The sequence below is a fragment of the Mauremys reevesii genome, linkage group 2, assembly GCF_016161935.1.
Source record: "Mauremys reevesii isolate NIE-2019 linkage group 2, ASM1616193v1, whole genome shotgun sequence".
In the NCBI taxonomy this organism is placed as follows: Eukaryota; Metazoa; Chordata; order Testudines; family Geoemydidae; genus Mauremys; species Mauremys reevesii.
In genome coordinates this window covers 241,195,049-241,213,455 of record NC_052624.1, presented here as the reverse complement: position 1 = coordinate 241,213,455, position 18,407 = coordinate 241,195,049, and the positions used below count along the sequence as shown (strand labels likewise).

The window sequence follows — 18,407 nt, the reverse complement described above, 5'->3', positions numbered from 1 at the left end:
AAATAGAAAAACATCTTATCTCAAAATTATATTTTAATGAAAAAGCAAGACTATGCCACAAGACACACAAAAGAGATATGTTTACTTGTTACAACTTGTAATCAAAATGAATTGCTTGAATTGTCAGCTGTCTCAAAAAAATCTTCAATACAAATTCTTCAAATGGAGCACCTACCACCACACTGTGTATGTATATCTGGGACCTCAATCATGCTGAGCACCCTCAGCTTTCATTGACTTAAACTGGTGTGTCAGTGTTCAATACCTCTGAAAATGAAGCCCTTAGCTCCTAATGACCACCTAATAATCACTTCCCTATTAAGATCTAGGTTGGATATTAGGAAATATTATTTCACGAGGAGGGTGCTGAAGCACTGGAATGGGTTACCTAGGGAAGTGGTGGAATGTTCATCCTTAGAGGTTTTTAAGGCCCGGCTTGACAAAGCCCTGGGTGGGATGATTTAGTTGGTGTTGGTCCTGCTCTGAGCAGGGGATTCATAGAATCATAGAATTCAAGATCAGAAGGGACCATTATGATCATCTAGTCTGACCTCCTGCAAGATGCAGGCCACATAAGCCGATCCACCCACTCCTTAGCAAGCGACCCCTTCCCCATGCTTCGGAGGAAGGCGAAAAACCTCCAGGGCCATTGCCAATCTTCCCTGGAGGAAAATTCCTTCCCGACCCCAAATATGGCGGTCAGCTGAACCCCGAGCATGCGGGCAAGACTCTCCAGCCAAACCCTCTGGAAAAAGTTATATCATACCATTGAACCATTGTACTATTTACCAGTGTGGCACTTAATTGACCTATTGACTAAGCCCGTTATCCTATCATACCATCTCCTCCATAAACTTATCTAGCTTAATCTTAAAGTCATGGAGGTCCTTCGCCCCCACTGTTTCCCTCGGTAGGCTGTTCCAGTATTGCACTCCCCTGATGGCTAGAAACCTTCGTCTAATTTCAAGCCTGAATTTCCTGACAGCAATAAATAGATTGAATAAAATCGGACCCAAAACCGAGCCTTGAGGAACTCCACTGGTAACCCCCCTCCAACCGGACAGTTCCCCCTTCAATACTACCCTCTGCAGTCTCCCCTTTAATCAGCTCCTTATCCACCTCTGGATTTTCATTTCGATTGGACTAGATGACCTCCTGAGGTCTCTTCCAACCCTAATATTCTATGATTCTATGACATGGCCACTTTGAGAGAGCACAGAACCATCTGAAACTGAGTTGTGAATATCACCTGATGTGTAGAATGAGATGTGTTCAAACATCAAAAATTCTGCCACTCACATAAGTATTCATTGTCCAGCTAAACTGAAAGAAGGACAGGAGACATTTGATGTGGTATTAATCAGGCCGCAACTTTTTTATTAGATGTAATAATAAACTGTACTAGCAGTGCAGATAACTCCACCTTCATTCCATAATTAAATGTAGGGCTTCCACCAGCTCCCCTTCTTTTTCCATCCAGGTCCCCCTAGCCAATGTATTGCTGGGACATTCCCATCTACCCCCCCATTGGAGGGTGAAAGTGAGAAACAGGGGTTGGTTCCCTACTGTACCTATCATAGGAGTCCCTAACCCCACCCTGTTTCATTCCTTTAATGAACACCTCTTAAGTCCTTTTCCAAGCCACTTATCTGGTCACTGTATACCTTCCCTATTGAGTACCTTCACCGGACAGCTGCCCCACACTTATGTAATGAGTTGCAACATACACCCTACCTTGCCGCACATCAAAGTCCTTCCTGAACCCATTGTGGGGAAGGCAAAAAAAACCCAACTCCATCTAGGCCAGTCAGGTGCTGAGGGAAAAATTCTTTCCCAGCCCCTCCTAAAAAGAGGCAGCAAGCACACTGCCCACAGCAGGACTTGACCAAGCCTGGTATTTTAACAACTAAAGGGGAGGGAAGGTGGGTGATGCCTCAGCCTGCTCCATGTAAAAGGGGGCTTCATGCAAAGGGCAGTCCCTTTTAAATGCTTCCATCCTTCCAAGGGATGAGTCAGCATCACCACACTGGCCCCTTATCACGTTTTGCAGCAGTTTTCCTCTTCTCCGCCCCACCACCAGCCATAAAGCACTGTTCCCTTCATTTGGCCAGCCAGCCAAATTCTCCTCCCCTCCCCACTTAAAGGTGCAATGCACTCAATTTATTTAACACAAACTAAATTGGATTATTATAAAGGTGAGCAGCAGACAATTTGCCTAATATTTTCCATGATAAAAGATTCTATGCACTAAATGAGGCAAGCTTCCTATGGAAAAAATATTGTGTGATCATGTAATTAAAGATTGTATCAGAATGATTATGAACAACAGAGCAGAATTAAGGTTTCCACAGGCAAACTAAAATCTGGCATTTTATAACTTCAGGGGTTTGACTTTCAAACCTAAAAAAATATTATGATCTGGTATTTTTTGTACATAATAGATAGTATATTGGAGCCCTCGTCAAAAATACTCTGACATTGCAGCTAGCAATACATGATGGCATTGTTATACTAAGGAACTCTCCTGCCTGGGAATGTCCTAAGTTTAAATAGTTTGAGAGAAATTTCATCATCTGGAATAACACAACTGTAGTCTTAGATCTACCACTGAACCCTAATTGCTTTATTCTGGGAGATTTGTCTATTCACCATGACATTATAACCAACAAAGTAAAATAAATGAGTTTTGTGTGCTTTGCTGATGGCAAAGAAATGAATATTTATTAAACAGAAATCATCAGTCAGCGATTGGGAATTAGTGACCTATCTTCAATAGAAAAATATCTTTCAAAATATTGGATAATATTGGTACTCTCAGTAACTTCTGAATTAATTCCAGAAGTGTTTATAAGGGTGTATTTGCTAGCGCATGTATGTGTACCATCCTATGTACAGTGCAATCTTGTTTATCCAATGAGCTAAGGGGACAGCCTATCCCTTTGGGTACTCAACATTTGGACAACCAGGGGTTTACTGCTCCACCGACTTCAAAATCTATGCTTCAGGAGCCAACAGAGTACTGTCTGGCTTCCTCAAGGCCAGCCAGCTAAGAAGCAAACAGTAAGTCTATGGGTTTAAATGGAGGTGTGTGTGTTTTGTTTTATTTTTGTAGGGCAAGAGGTTTTTGTTGTGTTTGGGGCTTTTTTACACACAGGGAAAATTTGCTGTGCTGAAACCCTTAGGCGTTCATGAGGTTCAGGGCACACACCTTTCTTTAGAGAGTCTTGATGCACTGAAACTTATAAGAGACTAAGATTTTCTGCGAATAAACATTATCCAGCCAGCTTCCCTGGGTCCAATAGGCTCAGGAGAGTACAGTAGTCAAAGAGCCCCTGTCTTACTGTGTTCTGCTGGATTTATCTGCTTTGGGAAAGCTGACCAGCAGTCTTTACAGATCTGAAGCTTACTTGTCTGAAAGCACCCTGTTATTTGAAACAGATAAGGGACATGAACCTGATGATTCAGATAAATTCAGGTAAATGAGAATTTATATATGTGATGTTTATGTAAGTAAGGCTGTGCTGAACTCTCTCTTTGTATGTGTATATCTACATATATAATTATAGTGTTACACAATATTCACTTATATAAAATGCATGGCACTTTATAGACAATTAAAAAGACCACTCCCAGCCCCAAAGAAAAGAGCTTAAAGGTAAGTTGAGCAGAGTGCATCAAAGGATAACAAAGGGGAGGAGCTATTTTATGTACCTGTAGAACTGACAAAATTCCTTCTTGTATCAATATAAACATCCTAACTAGGTTTCTCTATACTGTTAATTACTTCAATAGAGTATCTCTATCATAGCTTACCATTGTTCGGCCTGAAAAACCAAACATAGTAGCTTGACTAGGTGTTGACCTTGCTACACATGATGAATCAAAGTCTTCTCCAAGCATTCTTTTGTAACACCTTGCTTGAGGTCTAGCAGAGCCTTTCAATATGGCATAGAAACCTTGATTTCCAACAACTGAAATTAAAAACAAAACAAGACTTTCATTTCTCAGTCTATTATAGATTGTTTAACACATGTACTGGGCTCCCTTCATTTTAACATGATCTTTGTGTTGTTTGCAATAATAATAAAGTTCCTAGCCATCACTTACAAAAACATACTGTAGTGAGGCGGCCTGGCTCCCGACGGCCCCTGAGAGAGAGGAACCAGAACAGCCACCTCAGTGAGCGGAGCCACCTCAGTGGGCGGAGCCACCGCCACCTGTTCCCGCCCCCCAGAAGTCAAGGGGCAGGACAGGAAGTATAAAAGCCCGGCCTCAACACTCAGTTGGAGCCCAGCGGCCGGAGAGGACGGACGCTCCTGTTCAGGCTCCTGCGGTTCAGCCGGCCGAGAGGACGGACGCTCCTGTTCAGCTCCCTGCCGGAAGCCTTCCTCGAGCCAGGTACCCTGACGGACCGACCAAGCCTCCCTCGAGCCAGGTACCCCGAGGTGGACTGGCCGAGCCTGCCCCGAGCCCGGTACCCCGAGGAGCTGCCCGAGCATTCCCGTGACCCGAGTCCGGAGGAGCAGCCCGACCTAGAGAGCCCTCAGCACGACGAGGAGCCCATGGTGTGGGACCCCGCTGCAGAGCCCAGCGAGGAGCAGGTACCCATGGAGGGGGAGATGGAGTGTAGCCCGGGGGTAGCCGACCCCTGTCCGGCTGAGGGCACTGACGTGCCCATGTCAGTGTGTTGCGGCCAGGATCCCCACTGACTGCAGCGGATCCACGCCGCTGTTAGGGCCCCGGGCTGGGACACAGTGGAGTGGGTGGGCCTGTGTCCCCCCTGCCACCCCACTCACGGGTGGCAGACTCCCCCTCCTACCAGCGGTCAGGCAGAGAAGCCTGCACTTACCTGCTGTGGCTCAGTGCCTCACACAAGGACCTGAGCCCCGGTATTGTTGTGACTGCTCGGCTCCTGCTACAAGGACCTGAGCCTTGAACTATTGTTTATTGCCCCACCCTGGGGCTTACTGACTATTGTTGCTCAGCTCCTGCTACAAGGACCTGAGCCTTGGACTATTGTTTATTGCCCCACCCTGGGGCTTACTGACTATTGTTGCTCAGCTCCTGAGACAAGGACCTGAGCCCCTGGGACTATTGTTTGTTGCCCCACCCTGACCTAGGGCTGGGGATTACTGACTATTGTTGCTCAGCCCCTGAGACAAGGACCTGAGCCCCTGGGACTATTGTTTGTTGCCCCACCCTGACCTAGGGCTGGGGCTTACTGACCATTGTTGCTCAGCTCCTGATGCAAGGACCTGAGCCCTGAACTATTGCTCAGCTCCTGATGCAAGGACCTGAGCCCTGAACTGTTATTGCTACTCAGCTCCTGATACAAGGACCTGAGCCCTGAACTATTATTGTTGCTCAGCTCCTGCTGTAAGGAGCTGAGCCTAGAACTGCTGTGTTTGGTGCCCCGCCCTGATTGAGGGCCTGGGCTTAGCTTGTTAACTTTCTTGCTGCTCAGCCTGCAGTGGGATCTGAGCTCCCTGGATTCTTGTGTGCTGCCCCGCCCTGAGCTAGGGCTTGGGGCTTACTGACTTTGTAACTGCTCAGCTCCGGCTGCCAGGACCGGAGCTTAGAACTGGTTCGCTGGCCCGCCCTGAATGAGGGTCGTGGCTTATTGACTTTGTGGGTGCTCAGCCTGCGGAAAGGGTCTGAGCCTAGACCTAGTGTCTGCTGTCCCGCCCTGACTGAGGGCTGGGACTCATTGCATTAACCGTGTGCCTTCTGTTCCGCCCCTGCTTGAGGGGCAGAACCCCAAAACCTTCAGAACCCGGAAACTGATTGGGACCGTGTAGTGAGGCGGCCTGGCTCCCGACGGCCCCTGAGAGGGCACGGCCCCAACCTCGGACTATTACACATACAAAGAAAAATAATTCAAACTTAGAAAAATATCTGCAGTATGAATATCCATAACCCGTGTGTGGTTTGCAAAAGAACTAATATTCTCTCATTTAAAAAACAAACCAAATAAAAAAAATCAAACAACAAGAAGTGAAGTGCATAGAGGGGTCTATGAGGGAAAAGTCAAGAAACCTACACAGTAGAGTATTGTGCCACTGCTATTTTACAGCTATCTAAGAATAACTGGTCCATCTGTTTTTGACAGATAGTCACAGCATCCTAGACAGTAGGACATTCTAATCAAGCAATAGGGCTACTTCTTATTTAAGGACTGACATTCTTATTTAAGTCAGGTAGCAGCTCTGCATCATAATGCTGAGAGTCATTGCACAGATATATAATTTTAATCCTGATTATGTTTAAATGCTTGTTTTTATTGAGGTTATAAACTGTTTCATTGCACTGACAAGCAGTCTCCCTTAATGCAATCTAAGAGCAAAAACTTTGGGGCTCAAATATTTAGAATATTTAACACTTTACACAAAAATATTAAATCAAAAGTATTTTAAAAGTAATTTATTATAATTTGTAAATTTAGGAAATGCACCTATCAGACTTCCGTAACTCCAGGTACAAATGATACTTTAAACAACTAAACAATCTCAATTTAGTCCAAGGTAAGTTAAAGGACTCCAGTTGAGTCAAAGCATAAAGCTAAGGTAGGCACCCAGTTCTCACGTTTGGGGATTTCTATCAGCAGCTGGATATCTAAATACTTATTTTAAATGCCTGTGTGCCAGTTTGAAGGACTAAATGAAGATGCTCATAGATGTTATGGAGTACACAAAAAGCTGCAATGACTTTAGGGTTTCACAGGCATTTAGGTTGTGCCATTTCACTTCTAGGCTTCTCCATTTCTACTTCTGTACCCCCAAAAGCACACACAACAATCATTTTGGGACCACTGAAGCAGATGAAGCATTGTTTGCCAGCACCATAGTCTGTGTATAGCTTTATCAGCCAATGCAGAAAAGAGTAGGTTAGGTCCCCATTAATCACAGTTGGTAGAGAAACACCACTAGTGTCCCTGTTGAGACAGTAGTGTTCCTTTCCCACCTGTCTCTTTTTTTACAAGCTGTAATTCTCTAATTTAATTTTCATTCCTTAATGAACTTTGCTTACTCTTATCCACAGGTGGAGCAGCTCTCATCTGAGTAGTTTTGTGGGGCAAGAAAGTAAACAGGGAGCTAAGTCATCCACAGATGACCCTGCCACTTGCTGCCAGTTCAGAGAACCACAAAGTTGTCCCATCAGGGGAAAAAGCTTTTCTTGCCCCGTAGTGTGTCCTCCTCATAGTTCTGTTTGGCAATGTAAATGAACAAAAATTTGCCTCTGTATCTAACCTCAGAGAGCTGTTACTCCATGTTTTTTGCCATGTCAAGCACCAAATTCCAGAAGTTGAAGGATGCAGTAACATAAAGAAACAGAAATACCTGTCTGGCTGAAAATGGGCACTATGACCCATGAGACAGAGGACTTTTAGTTTTTCCAACAAGAATTCCCAAAATCTTAAATGGAACAGAGGGCTAAAGAGAGAGCCTCTCCACCCCCAAGGATACCTGAAAGAGACTGGAACAAAGGACAGTAACCACAAGGGGTGTGAGCGATTGCTGGATCCAGACTAGAAGGAGACTAGTCTGTAAAAGGAAGCTTACTGGAACTGGTGAGGTTTTATCTGTATTCAGTTTTCTTAGACATAGACTTGCGTGTTCTATTTTACGTTACTTGGTAATTCACTTTGTTCTGTCTGCTACTACTTGGAACCACTTAAATCCTACTTTCTGTATTTAATAAAATCACTTTTTACTTATTAATTAACCCAGAGTATGTATTAATACTTGGGGGGGGGGAGCAAACAGCTGTGCTTACCTCTCTATCAGTATGATAGAGGGTGAACAATTTATGAGTTTACCCTGTATAAACTTTATACAGGGTAAAACAGATTTATTTGGGGTTTGAACCCCATTGGAAGTTGGGCATCTGAGGGTATGTCTACACTACAAGAGTAGTTTGATTCAACTTAAGTCGAATTTGTGGAATCGACCTTACAAAGTCGAATTTGTGTATCCACACTAAGGACACTAATTCGACTTTGAGTCCACACTAACGGGGCAAGCGTCGACATTGGAAGCGGTGCACTGTGGGCAGCTATCCCACAGTTCCCGCAGTCCCCGCTGCCCATTGGAATTCTGGGTAGAGCCCCCAATGCCTGCTGGGGGAAAAAATGTGTCGAGGGTGGTCTTGGGTAACTGTCATAATTCAACCATCACTCCCGCCTCCCTCCCTGAAAGCGCTGGCGGGAAATCTGTTCGCGCACTTTTCCGGTCAGTGACAGCGCGAACGCCACAGCACTGCGAGCATGGAGCCCGCTGCGATCATCGCTGCACTTATGGCCGTTGTCAACTCCTCGCACCTTATTGTCCACCTCTTCCACAGTCAGATGCTGAGAAATTGGGTGAGGAGGCTCCGGCAGCACGGTGAGGACATGAAGTCTCAGAGTGGCACAGACCTCTCAGAAAGCACGGGATCCCGCGCCGTGGAGATCATGGTGGCAATGGGTCATGTTCATGCTGCGGAACGGCGATTCTGGGCCCGGGAAACAAGCACGGACTGGTGGGACCGCATAGTGCTGCAGGTCTGGGATGAATCACAGTGGCTGCGAAACTTCAGGATGCGTAAGGGCACTTTCCTTGAACTGTGTGACTTGCTGTCTCCTGCCCTGAAGCGCAAGGACACCCGGATGTGAGCAGCCCTGACTGTGCAGAAGCGAGTGGCCATAGCCCTCTGGAAACTTGCAACGCCAGACAGCTACCGGTCAGTAGCGAACCACTTTGGTGTGGGCAAATCTACCGTGGGGGTTGCTGTGATGCAAGTAGCCCACGCAATCGTTGAGCTCCTGCTCTCAAAGGTAGTGACCCTGGGAAACGTTCAGGTCATCATAGATGGCTTCGCCGTGATGGGATTCCCAAACTGCGGTGGGGCTATAAATGGAACTCACATCCCTATCCTGGGACCGGCCCACCAGGCCAGCCAGTATATTAACCGAAAGGGCTACTTTTCAATGGTGCTGCAAGCACTGGTGGACCATAGGGGACGCTTTACCAACATCAACGTCGGGTGGCCAGGCAAGGTTCATGACGCGCGTGTTTTCAGGAACTCTGGTCTGTTTAGACGCCTGCAGGAAGATAGTTTCTTCCCGGACCACAAAATAACTGTTGGGGATGTGCAGATGCCTATAGTGATCCTCGGGGACCCAGCCTACCCGCTAATGCCCTGGCTCATGAAGCCCTATACAGGCGTCTTGGACAGTGACAAGGAGCTCTTCAACTACCGGCTGAGCAAGTGCAGAATGGTGGTGGAGTGTGCTTTCGGACGTCTCAAGGGGAGACGGCGAAGCTTACTGATTCGATCGGATCTCAGCGAAACCAATATCCCCATTGTTATTGCAGCTTGCTGTGTGCTCCACAATCTCTGTGAGAGCAAGGGGGAGACTTTTATGGCAGGATGGGAGGTTGAGGCAAATCGCCTGGCTGCTGATTACGCTCAGCCAGACACCCGTGCGATTAGAAGAGCCCAGCGGGAAGCGCTGTGCATCCGGGAGGCTTTGAAAGCTAGGTTCCTCAGCGAGCAGTGTGACCTGTGACTGTTCAGTTTCTTTACAGAGAAGCTGAACCTGCCCCTGTTTCTTTACCCAGTTACTGTTGACTATCCTCTGCAGTTGCATACCCCGTTCACCCTGTTTCCCCCCTTCCAACACACGTGTAAAAATAAAATACATGTTCCATTGTTACTTAACAAAGGTTTCTTTATTAATGACTTTGCGTTAAAGGGTTGAAACTGGGACGCAGACTGTGCTGGGTAGGGTGTGCAGTGATGTAAAGTCCGCCTCTAAACTCGAGGAATGACAGGCTCCTGCTCCTAGAGCGGTCCGCAGTGCCGGACTGGTTGTTTCAACTGAGCCTGCCATCCCTCCTTCTTGGGACTCTGTTTGCGGGGGCTATGTGACCTTGTTGCGGAGGAGGACGGTTACAGAGTCCCCTGCTGCGTGGCTCTGTGGTCCAGGACAAGGACCGCTGCATAAGATCTGTAACCGCCCTCCCCCGCTACAAAGTCACGTACCCCCCCACCCACACAGAACATGGAAACCACCTCCCATACCGACCAGGGTGCCTACTGACTGCACTGTGTGTGTGACCTGCTGCTGATCCTGCCCCCGTGTCTGTACCCTGGTAAAGGTGACTGTCCTATGCAATTACCAACCCCCTTCCCCACCCCACCCCCTTCAAACACAGTCTTCTGTACAAAAACATGACGGAAACAGTAATTAACAGCAAAGTATTTTTCATAATCAACTAGACAGTTAGGGGATGAAACTGGGATTGGGGCTTGGGTGAGTCAGGAAGGGAAGGACTTCTCAAAATTTAGGGAATGGGAGCTTTTGGGTACTTGAGCACTCTGCTGGGGTGCGGTGACAGTTTTCACGGCCCTTGGCGCCCCTCCTTCTTGTTATTTTGGGTGAGGGGGGTATGGGACTTTGTGGCGGGGGACGGCGGTTGCAGATACACTGCAGGGGGGCTCTGTGCTCCTGCCTGCAGTCCTGCAGAACATCCACAAGGCGCCGGAGCGTGTCTGTTTGCTCCCTCATTAGTCCAAGCAGCGTTTGAGTCGCCTGCTTTTCTTCCTCACGACACCTTTCCTCCCATTCGCTGTGTGAGCGCTGGTACCGAGAGAGGTTCTCCCTCCACTGGCTCTGCTGGGCCGCCTCGGCTCGGGAGCAGCCCATAAGTTCAGCGAACATCTCGTCCCATGTCTTTTTCTTTCGCCGCCTAATCTGCACCAGCCTCTGTGAGGGGGATGCTGGGGCAGGTCTGGAGACAGTCGAAGCTGTGTGATGGGAAAAAGGGAGTGAATTCCTTGCAAAGATACATTTTTGCGAACAATGAACATAGTCTGTCTCTGTGAACAAGACCATGCACAGCACCTATCTCATGCGCACTCCTGCTGCAGGCAATCCGGAAAGCATAAACTCTGCCCCTGTTCCACCCCCTTGCAGTCTCCCCCACCCCTTGGAATTCGGGGTTGAGATCCCAGTGCCTGATGGGGCAAAAATCATTGTCGCGGGTGGTTCTTGGTAAATGCCGTCATTCCTTCCTTCCTCCGGGAAAGCAATGGCAGACAATCATTTCGTGCCCTTTTTCCCTGGATTGCCCTGGCAGACGCCATAGCGTGGCAACCATGGAGCCTGTTTTGCCTTTTGTCACTGTCACCGTATGTGTACTAGATGCTGCGGACAGAGGCGATTCAGCAGCGCTACACAGCAGCATTCATTTGCTTTTGGATGACAGCAGAGATGGTTATCAGCCATACTGTACCATCTACCATGCCATTGTAAATTGGCAATGAGATGACGGTTACCAGTCCTATTGCACTATACCTTCTGCTGCTGTCATAGGTGCCCCTGGCTGAGATCAGCCGGGGGTGCAAAAGACAAAAATGGGAATGACTCCCCGAGTCAATCCCTCCTTTATGGTATCTAAAAATAGAATCAGTCATGCCTAGAATATGGGGCAAGTGTACTAGAGATCCAGTGTATCAGAGAACCAGAGAGCACAGCCGCTCCGTGTCAGATCATGCAGGAATGATGAGCTGCATGCCATTCACAGGGGGTGCTCCTGCAACAACCCCACCTGTTGCTTCCCTCCTCCCCCAGCCTTCCTGGGCTACCATTGCAGTGTCCCCCCATTTGTGTGCTGAAGTAATAAAGAATGCAGGAATAAGAAACAGTGACTTGTTAGTGAAATTAAATGAGGTGAAGGCAGCCTCCAGCTGCTATGATAGTCCAGACAGGACATTAAGCAGTGTGGGGGAGAGGAGACCAGCATCCTGCTGCTACGATAGTCCAGGCAGTATAGAATCTTTTCTTACACATGAAGGGCGGGGGCTGATGGAGCTCAGCCCCCTGTTGCTATGATGAAGACGGTTACCAGCCGTTCTGTACCGTCTACTGGGAATGACCGGGAGGCCAGTCAGGAGCATTCACGGGCTGATGATGAGGATGGATACCAGTCCTATTGCACTACACCATCTGCCACAAGGCTGATGATGACGACAGATATCAGCCATATTGCACCAGCCACCAAGGAGGGGGGGGCGAGGATGCTACAGTACAGTGCCGCAGCATCGCGTCTACCAGCAGCATTCAGTACACATAGGGTGACATTTAAAAGAGTCAAGAGACAATTTTTTCCCTTTTCCTTCTGGGGGTGGGGGTACATTGACGAGCTATGCCCTGAACCACCGCAGACAATGTGTTTAACCCTACAGGTATTGGGAGCTCAGCCAAGAATGCAAATGCTTTTCGGAGACTGCAGGAACTGTGGGATAGCTTGCGTCCTCAGTCCCCCCTCCCTCCCTCCATGAGCGTCCATTTGATTCTTTGGCTTTCCGTTACGCTTGTCACGCAGCAGCGTGCTGAGTCTCTGCTATGGCGTCTGTCTGGAGATTTTTTAAAAATACTTTGGACCAGGCCTAACATTACACTAATTCCCCTAATTAGATGCAGGAGTCGCCGAGCGAGATCACCCTGAGGAGGGTCACTGAAGGAGATAGAGAGCGCATGCTGCGTGAAAGCCAGCACAAACCAGGGGCCTATGCTGCCATGCTCGTGGAGGCAATGCTCCCAGAATACCTCATGAAAGCCTGGCGCGGAAAAGTGTGCTACCACGGAGCTCCCAATAAGGCAGCTCTCCCCAGGAACCTCATGCAGAGGCTTTTCGATTACCTCCAGGAGAGCTTCATGGAGATCTCCCAGGAGGATTTCTGTTCTATCCCCATATATATAGACCTCCTTTTCACATAGTTCAGATTCCTGTTACATTAATAATAAAAGTTTACATGTTTAAAGCACTTACTGACTGATCCTTCCCCTGATTCAGGGTCCAGGGTAACTGCTGGGGAGGGTTGGTAGGGGATCTCCGTGAGGGTGATGAAGAGATCCTGGCTGTCGGGGAAACCAGCGTTGTAAGCGCTGTCGACTGCCTCCTCCTCATCATCTCCTTCCTCATCTTCCCCATCCGCGAACATCGCCGAGGAACTGGCCGTCGACACTATCCCATCGTTGGAGTCCACGGTCACTGGTGGGGCAGTTGTGGCAGACCCACTGAGAATGGCATGCAGTGCCTCGTAGAAGCGGCATGTCTGGGGCTGGGCTCCGGAGCGTCCGTTTGCCGCTTTGATTTTTTGGTAGCCTTGTCTCAGGTCCTTGATTTTCACGCGGCACTGCGTTGTATCCCGGCTGTATCCTCTGTCTGTCATGGCTTTGGAGACCTTATCGTAGGTCTTTGCATTCCTTTTTTTGGAGCGCAGCTCCGAAAGCACAGACTCATCGCCCCACGCAGCAATCAGATCCAAGACTTCCCGGTCAGTCCATGCTGGGGCCCTCTTTCTACTTTGAGATTGCATGGACTCCTCTGCTGGAGAGCTCTGCATCGTTGCCGGTGCTGCTGAGCTCGCCATGATGTCCAAACAGGAAATGAGATTCAAACTGGCCAGACAGGAAAAGGAATTCAAATTTTCCCGGGGCTTTTCCTGTGTGGCTGGTCAGAACATCCAAGCTCGGACTGCTGTCCAGAGCGTCAACAGAGTGGTGCACTGTGGGATAGCTCCTGGAGCTACTAAGGTCGATTTCCGTCCACACATAGGCTAATTTGACATAGCCATGTCGAATTTAGTGCTACTCCCCTCGTCGGGGAGGAGTACAGAATTCGAACTAAAGAGCCCTCTAGGTCGAACTAATTTGCTTCCTGGTGTGGACAGGTGCACAGTTAAGTCGAATTAACGCTGCTAAATTCGACATAAACTCCTAGTGTAGACCAGGCCTGAGTGTTAAAAACAGGAACACTTCTGTAAGTTGCTTTCAGTTAGGTCTGCAGCTTTGGGGGACGTGGTTCAGATCGTGGGTCTGTGTTGGAGCACAGTGCTCTTTAAAAATTCCCATGGTCCTTAGCCACTGTCAATACTCTATGGAATAGCTGAGCAGCATGTCCCAGAAGGCACTCACTAAAACACAGTTAACCAATTTGCTAAGTTCAGAGAGAAAACATGACTGATGGCAGAAAAGCTGTTGTGTGAACATAAACCACACTGTTACTTGTAACCAGTTAAGCTGACCGTGCCTCTTTGGATACGTCATCATAGTTGTAGCTGTAATGCAGATTAGTCCCACCAGCACTCGTTGTCAAGAAATGTGTATTTCAATTAGTCCTAAATACCCTTTGTTCAGTTCCATCCATCACACTAATTCAACCCCCATGCATCATAATTTTTCACCCTCTTTGGTGTTGACATTTTTAGATGACTCAGTTAATTTAATCTTTCCTCATAAGTCAATCCCACAAACTCTTAATCATTTCTGTTGTTTTTCTCAAAATTCCCTTTAATTTATAAGCCTCTCTGTGACATTAAGATGCCCATATTTCTATGCAGTATTTTAGGTAATGCCTGAAAGGCAACACCTTGTCCTGAGACATGAAGTGAATGAATTAACAGTCCAAAATTGTATTACTATATCCTGCTGCAAGCTCATGTTCAATTAATTGACCACTACCACCTCACAAGTCTCTTTTGGCATTACTGCTTTTCCAGCTTGCATCCGAAGAAGTGAGTATTCACCCACGAAAGCTCATGCTGCAAAACGTCTGTTAGTCTATAAGGTGCCACAGGATTCTTTGCTGCTTTTCCAGTGTCTCCGTCCCATATGAATATCTTTGTTTTGGAGTATTTTTTACCAGAGGTGATAATATGCTATATTTCTAGTGCCAAACCTCATTTTGTTATACATTTCTAAATTCTCAAAGGCCTTTTCTATTACTTCTTCTCTTGATTAGTGCCTCTAACACCTCTTAATTTTGTATCTGCAAATATAAGGCGAGATTCTGCCACCTTTATGTTGAACTCATTGGGACTATTCACCTGCTTAAAGTTATGTATATGCATGAGTCTATCCAGGATCAGGGCCTAACTCCACAAGTAGTCCCATTGAAACCAAGGCAAACCCTAATCACAAAGTAACAATTGCAAACCCTTTGGTGAAAGAGCCATCGAGAGATCTCTCTTCTTGTATGTGCAAAGCACACACTCAAATTTGAAAAATAATGTCTATATTCCTTTAAATGCATAGAATTACCAAATGTTAAAATAAAAGGTAATCTTTTAGGGGGTCATTATTTTCTTTTGCCCATCTAAGTGGCATATAACCTCACAACTGCGATATTTTTTATATGTATGATTAATGCAGAACAGCAGATGAGATATTACAAAAAAGTGTAATAAAATAGTCAATTAAAACACAATAGTTGTGAACTCTTAGAAAGTTAACGGGTCTTTTGGGCTTTATCCAGCACCCACTGATGTCAACGGGAAATGTGTCATTGATTTAATGTATGCAGTACAGGTCCCTTGATATATGTCAAAGTTCTCTGATAGAAATAAAAAAATGTTGCACCTTTAGTACTTCCAAAAAGATACCGGGAAAGCAAATTAGTGTAGAATCCCTTGTTATAGAATTTGTTAGATTGTGTAAGAAAAAAGAATGGTTTTCCTGCACCATTCTCTGAAAGATTCTCTTCTGAGATTAAAAACAGGTCTGGCATGTATTAATTGTATCGAGTCTGTTTTACTTAGTATAAAATCATTTTAGTGTTTATTTTTGGGTCATAGCACCCGATTAGATTGAAAATGTTGCTTAGCCATGTTCAAAGAACTGGAAAAGATTGCACAATTGATGCAAAGCAGCTTTGTCTTTAAGGCAGTATGTGACAGGCTGAGCCATTAAGATTAGCTTTTATCTCATACACAGCTTAGTGATCAGCAATTTTAGCCACCATTTTACACCACATTGTGATTTTGAATTAACTGTTGCAAAATCAATAGGGCACCCAATCTAAAGTAACATGAATGTCCCAGTGACCAAGATATGCACAGTAATTCACAGTGAAGTCCTCGATTCTTTCAAATGTGTATAGTGAATCAAGATGCCAATTTTCATGACTATCATTTGAGTCACTAGCTTTGACTTTAAATTTGTCCTATTCATTATCTCTACATCATTATGCAAATGTAGTTCCTGCCTGCTCACATTCTAGTTCAATCTGCCTGTTAATTACTCAGCAATGCTGTAATGTAAGCTGCTTGGTTCTGAGTGCCATACTTTGATTTCCATATTCACTTTAGATGCATTGTTTCAAACATTTAAAGGATGATTGGAATGATGATTGGAATGCAACAATTAAGAATAAATGGATCAAACTGAGGCCTACTCTTAGACCGCTACTGATACGATCCTATTGTTAACCTCTGATATACCAGACAGTATTACAGGAGGATATGAGTTTTAATTGTTTTCCCTCTTTTTTGGGGGGGGGGGATACAGTGCGTAGTCTGAGGAGTGCATGTGCCAAAAGAGTTAACCTAGCTAAAGATAGCATGCTATATTATATATATCACTACTTTATTTTAGGACCGCTAAACAAAGTATTTATTAGCCAATTACTTCTAATTTTCACACCTCTACTCACTCCCAAAAGGGACCTCTCTTTTTTTTTAATTAAGCTTTCTCCTCCCACTCTTGTTTTGTGGAATGAGTACAAACCAAGAGATTATACTTTATTTTATGTATTATCAGACCAATGCCACAATAAGGCTATATAACATTAAGCACCATTGCTCTGACGATAGATAACTCAAAGTGATTTGCTTTCATAATGTATTTTACAGCAAGACTGTCCCCTCACTAGAATACATCATAAGAGCAACGGCACTTTGTATTATCCATCACCAGAGCAATGGCGCTTGGTGTTATCCATCACAAAAGCAATGGCACTTAATGCTATACATCAAAGCGATGGTATTCTGATGATGTACAATACAAAACAGCATGCCTTGATAACATGGCTATAACACAAGGTTGGTCTAATTTGGAAGAAGCTATTAGAAGTTTTTGAAAAGAAAAACTTCATGAACTTTTAAAAGTCTAATCTGCAGGGCTTTTATATTAGTATCTCCCATCATATAAATTACAATATGTCTTTCTGAATTTCCGCTTTTCAAGGATTAGAGAGAATCATTAGTAGGAATGACATTTCTCACTACGATATAGTCATAGGAGTAAAAACAGTTCCCTAATATAGAGCAGGATTAGAAAAGGGTCAGGTTGGGCATCCAAAAATTGAGGCACCTAATATCACTAGTCTCTGTTTAAAATCTTGGCTAGTATTTCTGATTTGTAGTTACTGAGCACTGTTCAGAATCTGCAGGTCCTGCTAGAACCAGATTTCTTGCAGAAGGATACAACAAACACCCTTGTAAGTTTCTAGTATGACTAGAACTTTTAAACGTGCCTAAAATTCACTCCAAAAATGAAAAAAAGCAAACCCTACCTTTTCCCAGAATTTTTTAATATGGAAATTTATTTTCCTCTCAAAGCATAATTAATCTACCCTTGACAGCACCTTCACAGTCTTTTTGAATGACAAGAATGTGTCTCATCCCTAACAGACTGTGATATATGCAAAGATACAGAATATATCTGTTTCAGCACCTGGAAAAGCAGTCTATTTGTTTTTTATAACCAGATAAGAAAATCATTATGACAGATCCATTGCTACCTGTGCTTCCTTTTGCCCAGTATTCCTTGATGGTACACATGCTGAGTTCCCTCAGTTCTTCATCAGAAAGCTGAGCCCTGATGTCAGGAATGAGCTTCATCATCTCATACACTGTGTTATGTTCTTTGACAGATCTTAGAATGGGGCTGCAAAATAATTTATTAATATACATCAGGATGTAACGCATTTGGGAGATTCGATCTATATAATTTGCTATCTAGTCAAAATCATTTATTGTTTTGTTTGCGGATACGTTTGAATATCAGACATTACTTCTGCTACAGAGGTCCACTGTGCCTTAGCTTGCATTGATTTAACTATAGTGAACACAATACTGTTTTCCAGTTCATCACACTTTTCTTTACATTAGGCATAACCAATTCCATTGCAACTACTATTTAACTGAGATGCTCTACACTGTAAATTTATGGCCTTGGGCCATAAGAATATTATGTCACCATATAACATTTTGAGATCTTGTCAGAAACATATGTGCAGTAATTATTCATTTTACAAACATAACATTAATTAACTTACTGTATAAATTCAGGAGGCAGCATAAGAATTACAGCTTATTTATTTAGTGCAGTAATGAAAGTATCTCAAAGTCACAGGGTATTAAAAGTAGTTCCATCACATAAGTATAAATCATGTATCATTACTACAGTACTGACTTAGTAGTAATCCCATTCATTATTGGCTCTGCTGGGTTTAGCTTTTGTAATGCTCTCAGTTAAAGAAATTTTATACACTGATACTCAGTACTGTGAAACTAAGCATTTCTTCTCATCTTGGTGTGCGCCAAACTTCTCCCCTACAGATAGTTCCTCTTAAAATAAA

The 18,407-nt window shown here is 45.1% G+C and overlaps 1 protein-coding gene across 1 annotated transcript in view; it reads right to left on the bottom strand.

The window, feature by feature from the left end:
* The window catches only part of CNBD1 (cyclic nucleotide binding domain containing 1), a 287,700-nt gene that overhangs the window by 113,118 nt on the left and 156,175 nt on the right, over positions 1-18,407 (bottom strand). Inside the window, exons 5-6 of the mRNA XM_039521942.1 lie at positions 17,568-17,713; positions 3,814-3,971 (exon numbers count right to left, since the gene is read on the bottom strand). Of these exons, the coding sequence (XP_039377876.1) occupies positions 3,814-3,971; positions 17,568-17,713 (304 nt within the window). The remainder of the gene's footprint in view (positions 1-3,813; positions 3,972-17,567; positions 17,714-18,407) is intronic.